At 42.0% G+C, this 22,357-nt stretch overlaps 1 protein-coding gene across 11 annotated transcripts in view; it reads right to left on the reverse strand.

Moving 5' to 3' along the window:
* Positions 1 to 22,357, reverse strand: part of DEPDC5 (DEP domain containing 5, GATOR1 subcomplex subunit) — a gene marked incomplete at both ends in the record, with an annotated part of 155,196 nt that overhangs the window by 96,727 nt on the left and 36,112 nt on the right. For all 11 annotated transcript variants that reach the window (XM_080717557.1, XM_080717552.1, XM_080717560.1 and 8 more), the window contains 8 exons: positions 643 to 846; positions 4,543 to 4,763; positions 7,289 to 7,409; positions 7,902 to 7,938; positions 10,272 to 10,341; positions 15,343 to 15,416; positions 15,541 to 15,602; positions 17,753 to 17,887. In XM_080717557.1, the coding sequence (XP_080573683.1) occupies positions 643 to 846; positions 4,543 to 4,763; positions 7,289 to 7,409; positions 7,902 to 7,938; positions 10,272 to 10,341; positions 15,343 to 15,416; positions 15,541 to 15,602; positions 17,753 to 17,887 (924 nt within the window). The remainder of the gene's footprint in view (positions 1 to 642; positions 847 to 4,542; positions 4,764 to 7,288; positions 7,410 to 7,901; positions 7,939 to 10,271; positions 10,342 to 15,342; positions 15,417 to 15,540; positions 15,603 to 17,752; positions 17,888 to 22,357) is intronic.

Here is a 22,357-nt window from a genome sequence, read left to right on the forward strand (position 1 = left end):
GGTGCACACTTGTAATCCCAGCATTTGGAAGGCTGTGACTGGAGGATCATGGTTCACGGTCAACCTCAGCTACTTAGTGAGGCCCTTTGCAACTTCTAAGACCCTGTTTCAAACTAAAGAAAAAAAAATAGGTCTGAGGGTATAGCTCAGAGGTAGAATGACCTGGGTTCCATCCCCAGTACTGCAAAAATAAATTAATTAAATTAAATAAATAAATAAAAATAAAAACACCTTTTTCTTCCAGTTGCCAGAGACAGCAGACAACTGAGAAGAGAAAGTAACATAACCATGTAGCCAAGACAATGTCAATATCTAGAGAGGCCAAAGAGAGGAAGTAAAGAACAAGAATGAAGGGCACTGGGCCTTAGGAAAAAAAGCAGGTGGCAAAACATAGTCACTTCCAAATCGGAAAAAAAATGTCCTTCAGTTAGCACAGCTGGTCAGTTAAAAAGCCTGGTCACAAGTGTGTCTTCAAGGATCCTCGAGAGGACTCCTGCACTGGTGAAGTGGGTGTAGTTATCCCCATCTCACTGGTGGGGCCTCAGAGGTTCACAGAAGTAGAGACACCTAACCAGAGACACATGGCCAGATTAGTACTGAGGACCAGGGCTCAGACCTGGTCTACACTCTTTCCTGACTTACCCACGGGAAAAGTGTGCATCCAGCGCCTTCTATTGGACGTGAGCTTCATAGGCATGCGGGAGGGGGCAAAGGGGTTGATCAGTGCTCGCTGAGGCGCATATCCACCAGGCCGAACGTGCAGCATGGACTCCGCGCTGCCAACGTGGAACCTCCCTGGTGCACTGGAGTCACGCTGTGGTGGCTCCATCATATTCTCCAAGACATCTGCCAGTTACCATGGAGTTGAGGCACAAGACAAAGTACAGAGACATAGTGAAACCATAAGGAGGCCACTGATGAGGATTGGACACGGTCAGGTGAGAAAATGAGTAAAACTGCCAAACTATACAGAAATTAAATACATTTGGGCTTGCTTTCTTTTTAAATAACCAAAGGGGGTTTTGGTTTCTAAACTAAGGGCCTAAGAAAGCCACAGCCATATTCTGACTCAATTTATCCTGTAGTCCTATTTTTCAGTATATACTCATCATTTTGTTAATTGAGGATTTTTTCCCCCAGGTTCTGAGGATTGAACCCAAGGGTGTTCCCCCTCTGAGCTACACCCTCAGCCCTGTTTTATTTTTATTTTTTATTTTACTTTATTTTTGCTGTACTGGAGATGGAACCCAGGGGCATTCTACCTCTGAGCTACACCTTCAGTCCTAGTTTTTATTCTTAATTTTGAAACAGGGTCTTACGAAGTTGTGGAGGGCCTCACTAAGTAGCTGAGGCTGGCCACAAACTGTTATCCTTCTGTTTCAGCCTCCCAAGTACTGGGATTACAAGCGTGTGCCACCAAGCCCAACCTAACAGATTTTTAAAGGATTAACATTTAAACCAGGCATGGTGGTATACACTTGTAATCCTAGTACCTGGTAGGCTGAGACAGGAGGATCACAGGTACGAGGGCAGTCTCAGCAAGTAGTGAGATTCTCATCAACCTTGGGAGACCATGTTTCCATATAAAAATAAAATAGGTCTGGGAGCATACGTCAGAGGTAGAATGCCCCTAAGTTTAGTCCGAAAGTAGAAAAGCCAGTGCTACAAAAATAAATAAATAAGTAAATAAAAAATAATAATAATTTGGTTTAATTTACCTTTTGTAATGGACCCTTCTAGAATTTTTGTCAGCAATGTGGGAGTAACTGTCATGCAAACTTGGATAATTCTAAAACATGGAGGAAAAGCTAGCCTAGAAATTTTCAAATGAAGTTCTTGTTTGTTTTTGTTTTAATTTTTTTTGGGGGGGAGGTATGAGGCATTCTACCTCCAAGTTATACCTCTAGCCCTATTTTACTTTTTCATTTTATTTATTTATTTAATTTTTTGTGGTACTGGGGATGGAACCTAGGGGCCTTCTACCTCTGGGCTACATCCCAGACCTATATTTTATTTGGAAACAGGGTCTAACTAAGTTGCTGAGGCTGGCTTTGAATCTGTGCAATCCTCCTGGCTCAGACTCCCAAACGCTGAGATTACAAGAGTGCGCCACCACACCCAGCTTATTTTTTCATTTTAATAAAGGATCTCACATGCTGGGCATGGTGGTGCACACTTGTAATCCCAGTACTTGGAAGGATGAGACAGGAGGATTGTAGTTTCGAGGACACCCTTAGCAAGTAGTGAGATTTTTATCAATGTAGTGAGACTCTGTTTCAAAAATAAAAATAAAATAAAGCTGGGGATGCAGTTCAGAGGTAGAATATCCCTGAGTTCAATCCCCAGTACCAATAAATAAGTAAATAAACAAATAACTGAATAAATACATGAGGGCTTCACTAAGTTGCAGGGGGCCTCACCAAGTTGCTGAGACTGTCCAGAACCTGCAATCCCCGTCTCAGCCTCTCAGGTACTGGGATTACAGATGTACACCACCGGGCCCAGCTGAATTAAAATGTTCTTTTGAATATAAAGTTTAAATTAATGTAGGTGACATTATAATTTACAGTTATATAATTAAGTATATGCTCTTCTCTTGAAATATTCTCATGATTTGGCCGGGCGTGGTGGCGCACGCTTGTAATCCCCGCGCTTGGGAGGCAGAGACAGGAGGAACACGCAGGTTCGAAGTCAGCTGCGCTGGCTTAAGAGACCCTGTTTCCAAATTAAAATATAAAAATGGGTCTGGGAGTGTAGCTCGGAGGTAGAAGGGCTTCCAGGAACCCCAGTACCACCCCCCCAAAAAAAAAAAAGAAAGAAAGAAAGAAAAGAAATATTCTCATGATTTGAATCAGTAAAAGAATTTCAGCAATTTTCATAGGACTTAGGTCCTACTAAGTATACTGTCTAATCAATAAAGGTGTTGCCTTGAGCCAGGTATGGTGGAGCACGCTTATAATCCCCATGCTTAGAAGGCTGAGATAGGAGAATCGAACAGGTTTGAAGCCAGCCTCAGCTACTTAGTGAGGCTCTCAGCAACTTAGTGAGGCTCTATTTCCAAATAAAGTATAAAATAAGTCTTGGAGTATAGCCTGGAAGTAGAAAAGCCCCTGGGTTCCACAAAAAAAAAAAAAAAAAAAAAAAAAGGTGTTGTCTTCCCCAACGCTGAGGTCCCTGGAGCCCATGGTTTTCCCTATTAATGCCCTGGGTCATGGGTAACATTCACTGGCCTTTGGGAATCTTAGGGCAAGAGAAGGCAGCTATGTGAGTACATATGTGTGGGTACATGGCGTTCTTAAGTCTGATCACAAGTCCAGGAGTGATTTGCTTCCCATCTATATAACATTCTTATGAAGTTAAATGAGGGAGAATGGAGTGACTGAACTGTTCTATTTCTTAGCTGTGGTGGTAGCTACATAGATCTGTGAGATAAAATTACTTAGAAATACACAAAGACACACAAAAGAGGAGTGCATGTACAACCAGTGCAACTAGATAATCTCTGTATATTTCACCAGTATTAACAGCCTGGTTTTGATCTGTGCTATAAATATGCAAGATGTTACCCCTGGGGAAAGTGAGTATAGGGAACTCGGAATCTCCCTGTATATCTTTTGCAATTTCCTATAAATTTAACATTTCCGAGCCAGGCATAGTGGTGCATGCTTGTAATTCTAACACTTGGGAGGCTAAGACAGGAGGATCATGAAGGTTTGAAGCCAGCCTCAGCAGATTAGTGAGCCTCTCAGTACTTAATGAGACCCTGTTTCTAAATAAAATATAAAATAGGTCTGGGAGTGTAGCCTGGAGTTAAAAAGCCCTTGGGTTCCATCCCTAGTACTGAAAAAAAAAATAAGTTTTCTGCAAAAAGTCAAGAGGGACCTGTAAACTCTAGTTGCGCTGCTGCTGGATGAGCAAGAGGAGCTGCACCTGTGTTTCTTGGTGCAAGATAGATTAGCAAGTACCTGAGAATAAGACAGAATATGGTCTTCCTTCAGTACCTGTGGGAGATTGGCTCCCCCAACTCCCATGGACACCAAACTCCCTTACATAAAACGATAGAGTATTTGCATATAACCTACACATATACTTTAAATCATCTTCAGATTACCTAAAATGCTAATACAATGTAAAAACTATGTAAATAGTTACACTGTATTGGAACAATGACAAGAAAAATAAAGTCTGTGCATGTTCAGTACAGATACAATTTTTAAAAAATTTCAATTCACAATTGGTTGAACCCATACATGCCAAATCAAACTATGGTAGGAATGGAAATCACAAATTGATGAGCAAGTCCCTTTGAATCTAGGCCTAAAAGCTCTATATTAACATATGGAAAGACACATGATCATAGTGATGAGGTAAGAAAGAATAGGTACAAAAAATACTATGACACGCACAAACCCAATATCTAATGTGATTCCTATCATTGTGCTGCTTGGTAATTATTAAAATATGAGACTCAGGCCCCACTCTGACCACACCCTGCAACTCTCATCGCCCACGACAGTAAGGAAGCTGCCCCAGCTGTCTGACCTCGAGTACTGGTGTAGCCCAGGGAGCTGCTGACTTCGTACTGGTGCAAGTGGGGGTGTGGGATCATCAGTATGTTGGCGCTCTTGCCCAAGGAGCTGTCGTCAGAAGCCTGGCTCCTTACTTCCTCGGTGGGCAGCACACGGCTTGGGAGGGAAGGGCTGGACGAGACATCACAGGAACTGGCACTCTTGCGGCTGTGACTCTCTCGCTCTCGCACAGACCTGTCAGGCAAGAGTTAAGTGATCACCAAGCGAGGGATGCTGCTCCACCTTGAGTTAAAACTCCAAGCAGATTCGCATTACAAGCTAAGAAAACCAATAACAAAAACCCCAGTGTGATGTGTGAGTGGGGAAAAAATGCAGGATGTACTTTGCCCTGAGCAACTTGAGATGTGGTATAAGGGGAATACAAGCTGGGTGTGATGGTGCACACATGGAATCCTCCCACTTGGGAAGCTGAGGCAGGAGAATCACAGATTCATGCCAGCCTCAGCAATTTAGTGACGCCTTCTACAACTTAGTGAAATTCTGTTTCAAAACAAAAAATAAAATAGGGCTAGGGACATAGCTCAGAGGTAGAATGCCCCTGGATTCAATCCTCAGTACAACAGCAAAAGGGGGAGTGGGGGTGGGCATGGCTGCCAGTTCTCAAAAAGCCCAGTGTCCTCCAATCACAGCGTTAAAGAAGCGACCCCACTAAACAATCACGCATCTCTAAAAATGCAGTAACCAGACAAAATATCATGTGATGCAAGTGCAAGTACACGGCACCCCTGAAAGCCTTCTCTTATTTTTGGTAGTAGGGGTTGAACTCAGAGGCAGTCTGCCTCCAAGTTACATCCCCAGCTCAATTTTATTTCTCATTTGGAAATAGGGTCTAAGTTGCAGAGGGTCTCCCTACAATGCTGAGTCTGGTTTTAAACCTGTGATCCTCCTGTCTCAGCCTCCCAAGTACTGAAATTACAAGCATACGCCACCATGCCGAGCCTGAGAAGCCTTCTTACCTCCAAAATTGAACCTAAATCTTATCAAGTTTCTACAGATAATTGACAGTTTACATAAATTCAATAATATTAGTTCAATATAGTTCATAAATTAGCTAAATAAAGAGAGGGAAATATTCTACTGAAACAACAACAAAAGGTTACCAAATGCAATGTGTGGGTATTGTTTACATCCCAATTCAAACAAACTAACTGCAAAAATACTCATTTTTTAGAAAACTGGGAAATCTGAGTATGAACCTTAAAGGATATTAGAGATTTATTTTATTTATTTTTGGGGTACTGGGAACTAAAGCCAGGGATGGTCTACACCCTAGCCCTTTTTATTTTTTAATTTATGTTTTCTTTTTTGTGGTCCTGGGGATTGACTCAGGGGCTTTCTGTGTCTTGAGCTCTATTTTATTTTTTAATTTGAAACAGGGTCTCACAAAGTTGTGAAGGGCCTCACTAAGTTGCTGAGGCTGGACTCAAACCTGTAATCCTCCTGTCTCAGCCTCCCAAGTACTAGGATTACAGATGTGCACCACCACGCCTAACTCATTTTTTAAATTTTTGAAACAGGGTCTCACTATGTTATTGCACACTGACCTCAAACCGGTGATCCTTCTGTTTCAGCCTCCACAGAACTAGGATTATAGGTGTGTACCAAGCCTAGATAGTTTTAACTGTATTACTAGTGGTAATGGTGTTGTAATGACCTTTTTTTTCCCCCCTGTGGTACTGAAAATGAAACCCAAGAGCATTCTACCTCCAAGTTACACCCCTAGCCCTATTTTATTCTTTTATTTTGAAATAGGATCTCAGTAAACTGTAGATGATCTCACTAAGTTGCGGAGACCAACCAAAAACCTGCAATCCTCCTGTCTTAGTCTTCCAAGTGCTGGGATTACAAATGTGTGCCAACATGCCCAGCATGGTGACTTTAAAAAAAAATCTTTTTTTGGACTGAGAATTGAACACAGTAGTATTCTACCTCCGGGTTACACTCATATCCTTTTTTTATTTTTTATTTTGGAATACAGTCTTGCTAAGTTTATACCTCCAGGATACACTCATTTTTATTTTTACTTTTTTTTTTTGTTTTGGTGGTACTGGGGTTCCTGGAAGCCCTTCTACCTCCAGGCTACATTCCCAGACCTATTTTTACATTTTTATTTTGGAAACAGAGTCTCCTAAGCCAGTGCACGCAGCTGGCTTCGAACCTGCGCGATCCTCCTGTCTCTGCCTCCCAAGCGTGGGGATTACAAGCGTGCGCCACCACGCCCAGCTTATTTTTACTTTTGAAACAAGGTTTCATTAAATTGCTGAGAGTTTTGCTAAGTTGCCATGGCTGGAGCCAAGGCTGGTCTCAAATCTACAATCCTCCTTTCTCACCTTCCCAAGTACTGGGAATATAGATGCGTGCCACCAAGCCCAGCCAATTTTAATTTAAAACATTTTCAAGCTGGGTGCGGTGGCACACACCTGTAATCCCAGTACTTGAGAGGCTAAGACAGGAGGACTGCAGGTTCAAAGACAATCTCAGCAAGTAATGAGACTCTCATCAAGTGATTAAAACCTTGTTTCAAAAATAAAAATAAAATCGTGCTGACCGTGTAGCTCAGAGGTAGAATGACCCTGAATTCAATCTCCAGTACAAAACAAAAAAAAATTTTCAAGGTTGCTCTAATAAAGGTTTCTCTTTGACCTCCAATTTTCCTAAAATAATTTTCTAGGCACCCCCAAGTAAGTCTGGCAGAAAACCTGCAGGTGGCAAGGCGCTGAGCCCGGGCTGGACCGGGCAGCCTGAACACTTGCGAATCATAAGCATCATAATCAACTTGGATGGGAAGAGTGTTCTCAGATTCTTTCGGTGTTCCAAGTGCTGAAATACACAAAAAAATATGAGCTGTCATGCAAAAACATTTTAAATTGATGCCATAGAGGGTCTCCACCAAAATCTTCAAAGCACAAATGATCATCATCTACCGCTGAAAAAATGTCATAATTACCCATTCTTTGAGTGGTTGAGATTAAATGACTTCTATATTAAAGTGGCACAAAATAATATAGCACTACATAAAGGTAAAGTGTTGATAGCATTCCATCACTCTGTGAGCACTCTTTATGGTTATGGTAACCATCTTACATGGTTAGTGCTTTAAAACTTTCCACCCAATCGCTACAACTGACCCTGGGGGGAAATGAGGTTTTGTCATCACCCATCTTGCAATTTACAGGAGAAAAATACAATGCGGCACAAAGGAAACTCAGGTCTCCTAACTGTCCTGTGAACCTTTTTAAGTGACTTTACATATTTTTCGTCACAGGTTAGCTATTTCTAAAAATGATGAAAAAGGGTTCAACAAATACTCACATGTATCACGGCCATTTTTTGCTTTCTCAGAGGCAGGCTATAAAATTAAATAGATATATAATCACCTTTTGCTCTGCTAGAATATAACACATTGCAATGTACAGTATGTATATGGCTGTTCCCAGGGCAAAGAACACACTTTAGCCCGCCCTGTAATTGATGGAAAGGCTTCCAGCATCAGGCCCCGCTAGATCTTCTACATCCTACCTCGGATCCTATTTATTCTCAAAACCCCGTCCTCTGGGGACATGAACCCACTTCACGGGGAGGGTATTCAGTCCTACAGGAGATCAAAAACTTGCCTAAAGTCACACGTGTATCAACATACAAGCCGATTTTCAGACTTGATCAGTCTACTGCTACAATTTCTTCTATCATGGCTAGGTCCCACCTGACCTGGACCTTGTCTGCTTCCCTGAACCACAGCACCATCACTTGTCTGTCTACACCCACTAGAGTGGAGCGCTCCATAGCAGCCCGATTTGCTAAAATGGAGCACCAAGGTGGGGAAAAACAAACTGGTAAAACTATCACCTTTTAGCCAGGCGTGGTGGTGCAGGCTTGTAATCCCAGCGCTTAGGAGGCTGAGACAGGAGGACCGCACAGGTTCGAAGCCAGCCTCAGCTACTTAGTGAGGCTCTCAGCAACTCAGGGAAACCCTGTTTCCAAATAAAATATAAAAGCCGAGCATGGTGGCGCACACTTGTAATCCTAGCATTTGGGAGGTTGAGACAGGAGGATGGTAGTTTGAGGACAGCCTCAGCTACTTAGTGAGGCCTTCTGCAACTCAGTGAGACCTTGTTTCAAAATAAAGAATTAAAAATAGGGCTGGGGGTATTGCTCGAAGGTAGAATGCTACTGAGTTCCACCCCCAACACCACAAAAATAAATAAATAAATAAATAAATAAATAAATAAATAAATAAATAATAAATAAGGGCTGAGGTGTAGCCCAGAGGTAAAAAGCCCCTTGGGTTCTACCACCAAGTACCACACAAAAAAACCCCCACAAAAACACAATACTGGAGATTGAACTAGGCAAGCGCTCTACCAATTAACTACATACAAAGCCCCTGCATTGTTATATTTATCTAGTGTAGAAAATTGTAAAGTTTTATGTGTTTTAGTTTTGTTTTTATAGTACTGGGGTTTGAACCCGGGGCCTCACATGTACTAAGCAAGCACTCTACTTGCAAGCTATATCCTAGCCCTTTATTTTACTTTAAGACAGGATCTTGTTAAGTTGTTGAGACTGGTCTTAAATTTATGATCCTCCTGCCTCAGCGACCTCTGAAGAGTTGAGATTATAGCAGTGTACTACCAAACCCAGAAAATTATAAAGTTTTCGTTTTGTAATATTTGTGGAATGTGGAACAAACCCAGGGGGATTCTACCCCCAGCTACAACCCTCACTCTATCTTAAATTTTTTTATTTTTTGTTCATTTATTTATTTTTTGGTGGTACTGGGGATGGAACCCTTCCACCTCCAGGCTATACTCCCAGACCTATTTTATATTTTATTTGGACACAGGGTCTCTTAAGCCAGCGGGGATGGCTTCGAAACTGCGCGAACCTCCTGTCTTTGCCTCCCAAGCACAGGGATTACAAGCATGCGCCACCATGCCCGGCTTAAATTTTTTTATTTTGAAGCAGACTCTTGCTAAGTTACCATGCACTGGCCTTGAATCTGCAATCCTACTGTCTCAGCTTCCAAAGTACTGGGATTATAGGAATATGCTTACATGCCTAGCTAAAAATAGTAACGTTCTAAGAAAAAATATTTTTTTTCTTTCTTTCTTTCTTTCTTTTCTTTTTTACAATACTGGGGATTGAACCCAGGAGCATTCTGCCTCCAAGCAACACCCCCAGGCCTATTCATTTTTCTTTTTCTTTTTTTTTTTTGTTGCGGTACTGGGGATGGAACCCAGGGGCATTCTACCTCTGAGCTATACCACCAGCACTATTTTTTATTCTTTATTTTGAAACAGGGTCTCACTGAGTTGCAAATGCCCTCACTAAGTAGCTGAAGCTGTCCGTGAACCGGCATCCTCCTGTCTCAGCCTCTCAAATGTGGGGATTACCGCCATGTGCCACAACACCTGGCTTTATTCTTTATTTTGAATCAGGGTCTCACTAAGTTGCAGAGGGCCTCACTAAGTAGCTGAGGCTGGCCACAAACCTGCAATTCTCTTGTCTCAGCCTCCCAAAGTACTGGGATTACAAGCGTGCACCTCCACATCCAGCTTCTAAAAAAATGTTCTTAAACCATAGGGTTTGTGCCCCTATAGGGAGATGATGGTACCTCAGGATCATAATAATTACATCAATGTGTGATAGTCTCTGAAGGTTCTGAGGACTGGTGGCACTTACCTTCTTTCCTGCTAGTTTAATTCGTGGGGTGAAACTGTTACAAAAAAGCTGGCTTTTGGATGTGTAGAAACTATATATAAAAAAAAAACAAGGTCATTAATCTAAACTTTAAGACACAGTTGCAATCCCAGCATGCCCCCCTTCCTGTAACTAGCTTTTAGATCCACGCATCTTCAATTCTAAGTTATTTTGCAATTACTGAACATTATGTGTTTGTTGTTCTATTCTTTTTCTCTTTAAATTGTTTTGTGTGCAATTGTCCTAAATCCCAACTAGATCTAAAATCTCCTTGTAGCAGGGATTTAATCTATTTACACAGTGATATTTTTCCCTGATAGTGATTCTGAGCTCAAGCAGGCTCTTATCACTCACTCATCTGATCAGCACTTAATAAGCAACAGTAACCAGACACCATTAAATCCTAGTTCCTCTGAAAACAACCCTGTGGGGAAGGGGTAGGGGACATTCTACCTCTGAGCAAAACTCCCAACCCACTTTTTTTTTTCTTGTTTCTATTTCGTGGTACTGGAGATAGAATGCCAGGGGCATTCTACCTCTGAGGGATATACCCTCAGCCCTGTATTTTTTTTTATCATTATTTTTTGAAACACGATTGTGGAGGGCATTACTACATTGCTGAGGATGGCTATGAGCCTACAAATCTTCTGTCTCAGCCTCCCAAATGCTGGGATAATAAGCATGTGCCAACATGCCTGGCTTCATTTTTTGTTTTGAAACAGGGTCTTGCTAAGTTGCTGAGGTTAGCCTCAAATCTACAATCCTCATGTCTCAGCTTCTCAGGTACTAGGATTATAGGCATGTACTACCATGCTGAGCTTTGAAAATAATCTTGTCAGCCACACAAGAAAATTGGAGACCAGCCTTGCACTGGAAACAGTGAGTGAATTAGTGTAGAAACCCATGCAGCCTTTTTATTCCTCAAGAATCTATCTGTATTCTCTTATTTATTTATTTTGTGGTACTGGGGATTGATCCCAGGGGCATTCTACCTCTGAGCTATACCCCCCTGTCCTATTTTATTTTTATTTTAAAGCAGGATTTCACTAAGTTGCACAGAGCCTCCCTAAGTTGCTGAGACCAACCACAAACCATGATCCTTCTGTCTCATACCTTATAATCCTGGGATTATAAGGTATGCCACCATGCCTGGCTTGTATTCTCTTTTATCTACCATTAAACTGTAAATGAGATTTGAAATGTTGATCATATCTCTGACCATAAGCAAAAAATAAAGGGACAGTATCAGTATTCAATGGACCATCAAGCAACCCTAGTGGTATATCAAGTACAAAAGAACCTACGAATGTCACTAAGTTGCTGAGGCTGGCTGCAAACCTGTGATCCTCCTGTCTTAGCCTCCCTAGAACTAGAATTACTGGTGTGTGCCACAATGCCTGGCTGAAATTGTTATTTTTGAGGGATATAGTCTAATATCATAATTTCAAACAGCTCAAACTAATAGCTGTACCTAAGTCATGGGCTTCCTGTTCATACTTAGCATGCTTCTTAATCTCTCTGGTCCTTGGTTTTCTACACCATACAATGTGGTCTATGGTATCTCCAAGTTAAGAGTCCAGTCATATCCTCTACATCCCAGTTTTATAACTCATGTATCTGACACTTGTTTGCTTAGTGGAGCAATTTTCATTATTAGCCAGTAATTCTTTGGGGATAATAAGGTCTCAATGAAGACAATTTGATTATGTAACTAAGGTCCCTAGCCTTATCCAGAGGGAATATGTGCCCACTTCTAAAGAGGCTTTGCTAACAGAACGATAATGACTCCTGTGAGCAGTATAGTCTCTGCCTCCTTTTTTCCACCCCCAAGCGGCTCGGCAAACAGAGCTTGCAGTGAGATGTGAGAACGGGCGTGGGCACCCTCTGTCCCTGGCTCAGATGGCCGCCACATGTGGTTCTATCACTAATCATTAACTGGCACCAGAGAACCAACTAAGGATGAAAATAAAGAGACGAATAAGAAAATTCAAGTCACTATGACACAAAATTTAGGCAAGTTGAAAAGCTTTAACCCATATACAATATTTCTGTGTGTTCTTTAGCTCTTTTAACATTTCTTTAACTCAAAAACAATAAAATATGGATAGTGATTTTGTGTGTGTTGGGGTGGGGTGGGGTGGGGTACTAATGAGGACTATACCCAGGGGAATTTACTTCTGAGATATACCCCTAGCCCTATTCTATTTATTTCAAAATAGTGGCTCACTAAGTTATTCAGGAGTGTAGTTCAGTGGTAAAAGAACCACTGGTTTAATCTCAGAACCACAAAAAGAAAAGAAAAAAGTTACTGGGCCTGAGAGAGTAGTTAGTATCAGAGCACTTGCTTAGCATGCAAAAGGTTTGACACCTACCACCACATCCAAAAAATAAAAAAAGTGCTCATTTCATCCATATAGAGCAGGTCAAACAACTAATGCTTGCTCATTCAGTTCTTTACTTATGAATACTTAAAGGTAGCCAGCAGAAACTACCATACCAATGGCAACATAGTCTATGACAAAGACAGTAAATATATACTACCAAGCTGATCTCTAGAAAGATTTGCAACTACATAAAAACCAAAAGAGGTTATGTCTTACCATGTCAAGACATGTCTTGGCACAGAGAAGGGTAGAATACTCTGGAAGTACTGAAGAATAGGTAGCTATTGACTCTTGGGAGTAATACAGAAAGGATCCACAGAAGAGGGACATTGAAAATTAAAAGTGAGCCTCAGAAGATACACAGGAGTTTGCACGGGAAGAGCAAGCAGAGTCTGTCCTGGTAGGAAGACCCAGAGAGACAGTGAAATGTGGGTCTACCATGCAGAATGAAAGAGGGCAGGTACGGCCAGGAAGCCACAGGAGCCAAGGGCTTTAGTCTTCATCAGGCTTCATGAGGAATCAGAGAGAAAAGGCAGGAGGGTTTGGTTTTCATAACAATGACTCTGGCAACCAGGTATAACACTGGCTGACGACATGTGTCCCCAGGCCCCAGGATTCTCTGGTGCTGCATCAAGGCCTACCATGTGAGAGCAGAGAGGAACACCATTCCTTTTTCACTTTTACTTATTTGGATTCCAAGTAAGATTCTTTTTTTTGTTTTCCTTTAAATGGAACCCAGGGGCATTCTACCTCTGAGCTGCACTGCCAGCCCTATTTTTTATTCTTTAATGTGAAACAAGGTCTCACTGAGTTGTAAAGGGCCTCACTAGGTAGCTGAGGCTGTCCTCCTGTCTCAGCCTCCCAAGTACTGGGATTACTAGCATATGCCATTACACCTGGCTCAGAAGTGATATTCTTACTTTGGGGGGAAAAAAAGTCTTGCTTAAAAACAAGGTAGAAAAGAAAAGAAAACCAATATTCTAAAAAAGTGATTCTCAGTGGGATGTGGTGTCTGGGTCCTCAAAGGACATGTGGTAATGTCAGGTCATTTTAGTTGTCACAGCTGGTGGTAGGTGCCACTGACATGTGGTGGGTAGTGGCCGGGGATGTTGCTCACTGTCCCACAGTGCACAAGAGAGTCCTATCAACAAAGAAAGACGCGGCCCAAAATGTGAACAGTGTCAAGGCTGAGAAACCCTGGACTAAGGATGGACTGAAGAGAGGAGTCTAGAAATAAGACACACCAATAAGAATAGTAAAACAGAGGAACAGGATAAGTAGTGGAGTAAGAGCGAAGAGAATCTATCCTAAGCTGAATCAGCACGAGTACTGAGACCATGGCCCACAGGGAGAAGAGGCATGGGGACTTTTCTACAAATGGAGGGCCAAGCCTAAGTTTGGTCTGTGGGAGTTGGGAATAGGACTTAGTAGTGGAAATGAGGTCTTGAGATGTGTCTTTACTTTTTCACCATAGAATGTTCCACTTTCTTTCTTTCTTTCTTTCTTTCTTTCTTTCTTTCTTTCTTTCTTTCTTTCTTTCTTTCTTTCTTTCTTTCTTTTTGTGGTACTGGGGGTGGAACCCAGAGGCTTTCTGCCTCCGGGCTATACTCCCAGACTTATTTTTTTTATATTTTATTTGGAAACAGGGTCTCACTAAGTAGCCAAGAGCCTCACTAAGTAGCTGAGGCTGGCTTCAAACCTATGTGATCCTCCTGTCTCAGCCTCCCAAGTGCGGGGATTACAAGCGTGCGCCACCACGCCCGGCCTACTACTTTAAATGTACAGAAGCAGAAACCAGGCGTAGTGATGCACGCTTGTAATCCCAGAATTTGGGAGGCTGAGACCGGAGGATCACAGTTCGCGGACAGCCTCAGCTATTTAGTGAGACCCTATTTCAAAATAAAGAATAAAAAATACTGCAGGGAGTGTAGCTCGGAGGTTGAATGACCTCTGCAAGGCCTAGACCTGCAAAAAATAAAAATAAAAACAAATAAATGAATGTAAGCCGGGCGTGGTGGCGCACGCTTGTAATCCCCGCGCTTGGGAGGCAGAGACAGGAGGATCGCACAGGTTCGAAGCCAGCCGCCCGCGCTGGCTTAGGAGACCCTGTTTCCAAATAAAAATGTAAAAATAGGTCTGGGAGTGTAGCCCAGAGGTAGAAGGGCTTCCAGGAACCCCAGTACCACCAAAAAAAAAAAAAAAAAAAAAAAAAAAAAAAAAAAAGTAGAAAAGCTTTAAGCAACTATTATAACTTTGGGATTTTTTTTTCCCAGTACTTGGATTGAACCCAGATCTTAGTATATGCCTGGCAAGTGTTCTACTAAGCTAAATCCCTAGCCATATATTCTCCTGGCCAAAGGGTTTGTGCCACAAAAAGAACTTAACAAGATGGCCATAGTGGCACACACCTGTAATCCCAGTACTTGAGAGGCTGAGACAGAAGGATTACAGGTTCAAGGCCAGCCTCAACAATATACTAAGACCCTCAACAACTTAAAGAAACTGTTTCAAAACAAAAATAAAATGGAACTGGGGCTCAGAGGTAGAGCACCTGAGTTCAAACCCCAGTACCAAAAAAAAAAAAAAAGAAAGAAAAGATTTAGAGAGAGAAAATTGCAAGGAAGCTGAACAAACCCTTATGATCTACTGTCCATCAAGACCAGACCCACCTATGGTTTATCCAGTGAGGAATATTATAGTCATCACCCAGGCGAGAATCTCGAGGAGTGCTTCGATTGTGTAGCTGCAAAGAAAAAAAGCCAGCACACAGATGAGCGGGAAAACAAGCAGAGAAGGCAACTGCCACAATTTCCTGTTTTAATTATTATCTAACTGGCCTTTAGCAAGCAAATCCAAAATTGAATTACCTTGAACAATGGGACAGCATGTAATGGCTGCTCTCCCATGCACACCAAGTCTACACCAATTCCTAAAAGAAAAAGACAAAAGAATTGAGGGGAGGGGATGCAGGAGAGCAGCAGAAATATGTATTCCAATCTATTAATAATGCTGTCTAAATTGGCAAGAGGCAAAGCCGACCAAGACCAAGCATACCAGGATGTGCAACTTCATCAGTGCTGCCAGCACAGGTCAGAAGTAAACAGACGGACTTTGTGTATCGCTTCTCTACCGAGTTCTGCCACACCTGCCACTATCCAGTGCTTGACAAGTAGTCTTTGAGTGTACTGCAGGTCGTGATTTGTGAAAAATGATAGCAAGGCATCCACTATTCAAGTTTCAAGGCAAAGAATTAAAAGAAACTTCATAATCTAAGTAAAAATGAAATAATCCATACCACTTAACAGAACTGTGTGTATATGTGTGTGTGTGCGCGCGCACAGGGAATTGAGCTCAGAGCCTTGTACATGCCGGGCAAGCACTAAGCCACATCTACAGTTACCATAGCTGCTGCTGCTGCTGCTGCCGTCCTTTTTTTGGAGGAGGGAGGTACTAGAGATTAAACTCGGAGGCACACTAGGTCCCCAGCTCTTTTTATTTTTTATTTTGAAACAGGTCTCACTAAGTTGTCCAGACTAGCCTTGAACTTACAATCCTCCTGTCTCAGCCTCCCATACTAAGATTATAGGCATGAGCCACTGTGCTGGGATCCAAGAGCTTTTTTTTATTTATTTATTTATTTATTTATTTATTTATTTATTTATTTATCCTGTGGTACTGGGGATGAAACCCTGGAGCATTCTACCTCATGAGTGACACGCCCAGCCCTAGTTTTTATTCTTTAGTTTGAGACAGGGTCTCACTGAGATTTGGAGGGCCTCACCAAGTAGCTGAGGCTGGCTGTGAACCATGATCCTCCTGTCTCAGCCTCCTGAATGCTGGGCTTATAATCGTGCGTCACCAAGCCCAGCTTCCAAGAGCTTCTTGATTGGCAATTAGTATTTCTTTCCAAACTGCATCTCAATGGAGAAACAAATCAATCTAGGGGCAGGGGACAAGCTAGGAATACAGGGCACATCATGGAGGGAGAACTGAACCAGATAAAAGTGCTTCCCAACATGGGCTAATGACATACTGGTCCCTCCAAAAAACTCCTCCCAAAGGAGATTTTAAGACCAAATATGTCTGAAAATACACAGGATTCAATACTCTCTCTAGAGACAAAGGAGACATACTAACATTTAAAAACCTCTGAGAAGCCGGGAATGGTAGTGCACACTTGTAATCCCCGCACTTGGGAAGCTGAGACAGGAGGTTTGCAGGTTCAAAGCCAGCCTCAGCTACTTAGGCTCTCAGCAACTTAGTGAGACCCTGTTTCCAAATAAAATATAAAATAGGTCTGGAAGTATAGCCCAGAGGTAGAAAGCCTCTCAGTTCTACCCCCAAGTACCACCAAAAAAAAAAAACAACCCACAAACAAACAAAAAAAAACCTCTGAGAAGCCAGGCGTGGTGACACATGCTTGTAATCCCAGCATTTGGGAGGCTGAGACAGGAGGATCCCGGTTCACAGCCAACCTCAGCTACTTAGTGAGACCCTCTGCAACTCAGTGAGACCCGGTTTCAAAATTAAGAATAAAAAGCAGGGCAAGGGGTGTAGCTTGGAGTATGCTTGCCTAGTATATGCAAGGCACTGGGTTCAATTTCCACTGTAAGAGAAAAGAAAATAAACTCTAAGAAGACCTGCAATTACAGAACAAGCTTAACTGTGGATGACTGCATTTCTCAATTTGATTTGACCATGGAATTCCTTTTGTTATGTAACTTCTAATATCTTCAGATCTGTGCAACAGAGACCATCTTGTGAAGCATGAAAGTCTAAGAAGTCAGTAAAAGATCAGAGTTTTAAGGGCAAGTCAGGCAGCACTGTGGAACACACCTATAATCCCAGTACTTGGAAGGATGAGACAAGAGGATCCTCAGTTTGAGGCCAGCAGAGGGTAACTTGGTGAAACTTCTTATCAAATTTTTAAAAATACAAAATAAAATTAAAAGCGTTAATGTAGCTCGGTGATAGAATGTCTCTGGGTTCAATCTCCAGTACCAAAATCAACTTTTTTAATTAAAAGAAATAGCAACACAGACTATGAATACATAGACAGCACAAATCAGGGAGTGTTACCGTTATCTATCATCCGCTGCTTGGTCAAGATCATAAGCAGGCGGTCCACTTCAAAGACACCCACCCCGGGTGTGATCACCACAGACATCTGTCCAGTGCGGTCGAAATTGCGGTTGATGTAGTGCTTGTCAAACACTTGAAACAAAACAAAAATTCCCCAATGATGATATTAACAGCTTGTCAGAAACCTGCTATTAATGTACATTTTTGAGCTTTCCAAGTGTTTTGTGCATATTTTGATCACAGTATTTGCAATGTTCCGACCCAATTCTAGCTGGTTGTGAATACATCTCTCTTTCCTCTTCTCCACAAGCTACTCCTCACCCGGGCATGGAGGTACATATCTATAATCCTAGTACTTGGAAAGGCTAAGGCAGGAGGATTGCCTCTGTACTTCCTTAGTAATTTAGTGAGGTTCTCAGCATCTTAGCAAGACCCTGTTCCAAAACAAAAAATAAAATAGGGCCAGAAGTATAGAATGCCGCTGGATTCAATCCCCAGCACCAAACCAAACCAAAAGAACTCTTTGAAAACAAGAGTAAGTCACTGTGATTGCTATTAATCCCCCTCATCAACCTGATCAGACTTCAATGCTCAATTTCCATGCCATATATATATATATATATATATATATATATACATACTTTATTTTTATTTATTTATTTTTCCCCCTGTACTGGGAATGGAACTCAGGGACATTCTACCTCTGAAATACACCCTCAGCCCTATTTTTTATTCTTTTTATTTTGAAACAGGGTCTCACTAAGTTGCAAAGGGCCTAAGTAGTAGTTGAGGCTGGCCATGAACTGTGATCCTCCTGCCTCAGCCTCCTAAGTACAGGGATTACAAGTGTGTACCACCACACCATATCTCATGCCATAATTTTTTTTTTTTGGTAGTACTGGGGGTGGAACTTAAGAGGCTTTCCACCTATAAGCTCTTCTCCCAGACCTATTTTTTATATTTTATTTAGAAATAGAGTCTAAGTTGTGGAGAGCCTCACTAAGTAGCTGAGGCTGGCTTCGAACCTGTCCGATCCTCCTGTCTCAGCTTCCCAAGTGCAGGGATTTCAAGTGTGCGCCACCACACCCGGCTCATGCCATAAATTTAAATTATTCATCAATGAGCCTTTATGGAAACTTCTAAGAATCAAACATTTAGATAATATTTGATTAAGACCTAGAATATTTCTAAAAAAAATACACACACACACACATACACACACACACACACACACCACACACACACACACACACACACACACACACACACACACACACACACACACACATATATTTATGTGTGGGGAGGTACTGGGAATGAAACCCAGGGGCATTCTATCCCTGAGCTACACCCCCAACCCTATTTTTTATTCTTTATTTTGAAACAGGGTCTTACTAAGTTGCAGAGGACCTAAGTAGTAGCTAAGTAGTAGCATGCGTCACCACACTTGGCTTTATTCTTTTATTTTGAAACTGGTCTAAGTTGAAGAGGGCCTCACTAAATTGCTGAGGCTGGTTGCGAACCTGCGATCCTTCTGTCTCAGCCACCCAAGTACTGCAATTAAAGGTATGCACCACCATGCACAGCTAATACAATATTTAAGAGCAGACCTGGGATGACTTTGTAATTTGGCCAGTTACTTTTTCTTTCTGGCTTCTGTGATTCTAACTATAGAAAACCAGTGATATTCAAACATGACAAAAAAGCCAGGTGTGGTGGCACATGCCTGTAATCCCACTTGAGACAGGAGGATCATGGTTCGCAGCCAGCCTCAGCCACTTAGTGAAGATCTCAGCAACTTAGTGAGACCTTGTTTCAAAATAAAGAATAAAAAAAAAGGGCTAGGAGCTGGGAATGGTGGCAAATACTTGTAATTCCAACATTTGGAAAGCTGAGAAATGAGGACTGCAGTTCAAAGACAGCCTCAGATACTACTTAGTGTGGTCCTTTTCTACTCAAGTGAGACCCTATTTCAAAATAAAGAATAAAAATATAGGGCTAGGGTATAGCTCGGAGGTAGAATCCCCTGGGTTCCATCCCTAGTACTAAAAAACAAATAAAGAGGACAAAAAGACTTACTAATAAATTATACAACAAACATGACAAAAAGATTTATGAATAAATTACACACAGTACTCTAGAATTTCTCTACATATTGTCATAGGCACATGGGAAGGTGATATATACAATGAAATAACAACTTTGTCACCCAATCATGGTGGCACACACCTATAATCCCAGTACATGGGAGACTGAGACAGGTTCAAGGCCAGCCTGAGCAATCTCCCAAGACCTTCTTAGTGACACCTTGTTTCAAATTAAAACCTAAAATAGGGCTGAGGTGAACCTCAAAGGTAGAATGCCCCGGGCTCCATCCCCAGTACCACACACACAAACCATACTGTCACTTCCACCGCTGGTCATTACTAGGCTGACACCTGTCTAGAGCTTAGCCTCTCTTGTTCTTTCTCCTGAAAAGTGGAATTGTGGAATTCTTTTTTTTTTTTTTCTTTTTCTTTTTTTTTTGGTGATACTGGGGATGGAACCCAGGAGCATTGTACCTCTGAGCTACACTTCCAGCCCTATTATTTTAATTTCTTTTTTTTAAATCTGAAACAGGTTCTCACTAAGTTACAAAGGGCCTCACTAAGTAGCTGAGGCTGTCCATGAACCTCAATCCTCTGGTCTCAACCTCGTGAATGCTGGGATTGCCAAGTGTGTGCCACTAAGCCTGGCAAAAAGTAGAATTCCGAATAGAAAGCAGAGATAGGGCTGATGGGGACTGAGTGCAGCTCCAGGAACTCCTGCTGTTGTATTTCTAGAAACCCATGCCCCACCTTCAACAAGGAAGCAGGTCTTTTTCAGCTGCTCCATAAAGCCCATTATCTTTTTTAATTTTTTTGTTTGTAATAATGATTGAACCCAGGGGTATTCTATTTTCGAGCCATGTAACCAATCCTTTTTTACTTTGAAACAAGATCTTGTTAAGTTGTTAAGGGTCTCACTATGTTTCTGAGGCTGGCCTTAAACCTGTGATCATTTTTTCTTGGCCTCCCATGTACTGGTACTGTAGGTATGCACCAACATACCCAGCTAAAATTTGTGTGTGGGGGTACTGAGGCTGGAACTCAGAAGCAAAATTCTACCTTTGAGCTACAGCCCCACCTCTATTTTTTATTCTATACTTTTGAAATAGGGTCTCACTGACTTGCAAAGGGCTTCATTAAGTAGCTGAAGCTGTCTGCAAACCCATATCCCCCAGTCTCAGCCTCCCAAGTGCTGGGATTACAAGCGTGCACTACCATGCCGGCCTAAAAAAAAATTTTTTTTTTGGTACTGAAGATGGAACCCAAGGGCATTATACCTATGACCTACACGCCCAGCCCTATTTTTTATTCTTTATTTTGAAACTGGATCTCACTGAGTTGCAAAGGGCCTCACTAAGTAGCTGAGGCTGTCTGTGAACCATGATCCTCTGGTCTCAGCCTCCCAAATGCTGGGATTCTAAGTGTGCACCACCATACCTGGCTCTAAAAAATTTTTTTTAATAGATTAAATAAATTACCAAAAAGAAGTTAAACAACAGAGTGGAAAATAAGAACTCACTGCAATAAAACAAAGAAGCCAAGAAAGAGTCCCTCCAGATCTTTACCACGAAAAACAGATGACAACACAAGGTTAATTTCCCAAAAGAACACCCAAGAGCACTTCTCTCACTTTTGGGGTGGTGCACATTCTCCCATGAATGTGTGTTTTCTACTCTCCTAAATAAATTTCTATGTCTCAAAAAGGAAAAATAAATAAACAGATAAGTAAATAAATAAAAGGACCCAAGAGTTAAATGTTGGTTCAAAAAGACCATCTAATCAGAAGTTATGCCAGGCATGGTGGCGAATGCTTGTAATCCCACTAAATGGGAGGCTGAGACAGGAGGATCACGGGTTTGAGGAAAGTCCAGCAAGTAGTAAGACTCTCATCAACCTAGCAAGGCCTATTTCAAAATAAAAATTTTAAAAATAGGACTGAGGGTATAAGTTGGAGGCAGAATGCCCCTGGACTCAATCCCCGGTAACACGCGCACACACACGCACGCACGCACGCGTGCGCTCCCTCTCCCTCCCTTCCTCTGTGTGTGTGTGCCCCTCCCTCTCCCTCTCCCTCTGCTTCTCCCCCTCCCTCCCTCCCTCCCTCCCTCCCTCCCTCCCTCCCTCCCTCCCTCTCTCTCTCTCTCTCTCTCTCTCTCTCTCTCTCTCTCTCTCTCTCTCTCAGCATACCAGTACTTAGGAGGCTGAAAGAGGTGAATCTTGGTTCACAGACAGCCTCAGCTATTTAGTAAGGACCCCCGCAACTTAGTGAGACCTCATTTCAAAATAAAGAATAAATAATAGGGCTGGGGGTATAGCTTGGAAGTAGAATGTCCCTGAGTTCCACCCCTAGTATTGAAAACACAAATCTGAAATTATTTCTTTGAATTAGTTGGGAGCTCAGGAGTATATAGGTGGGAAAATTATCAGTTAGCTCAGGGTCTCAGCATCTGTAGAGAGGAATTCAATACCATGTGGTAAACAAGATGCTAGTGCACAGTGGCTGCTGTCCTTACTC

This window comes from Muscardinus avellanarius (genome assembly GCF_963383645.1).
Source record: "Muscardinus avellanarius genome assembly, chromosome: 21".
In the NCBI taxonomy this organism is placed as follows: domain Eukaryota; kingdom Metazoa; phylum Chordata; class Mammalia; order Rodentia; family Gliridae; genus Muscardinus; species Muscardinus avellanarius.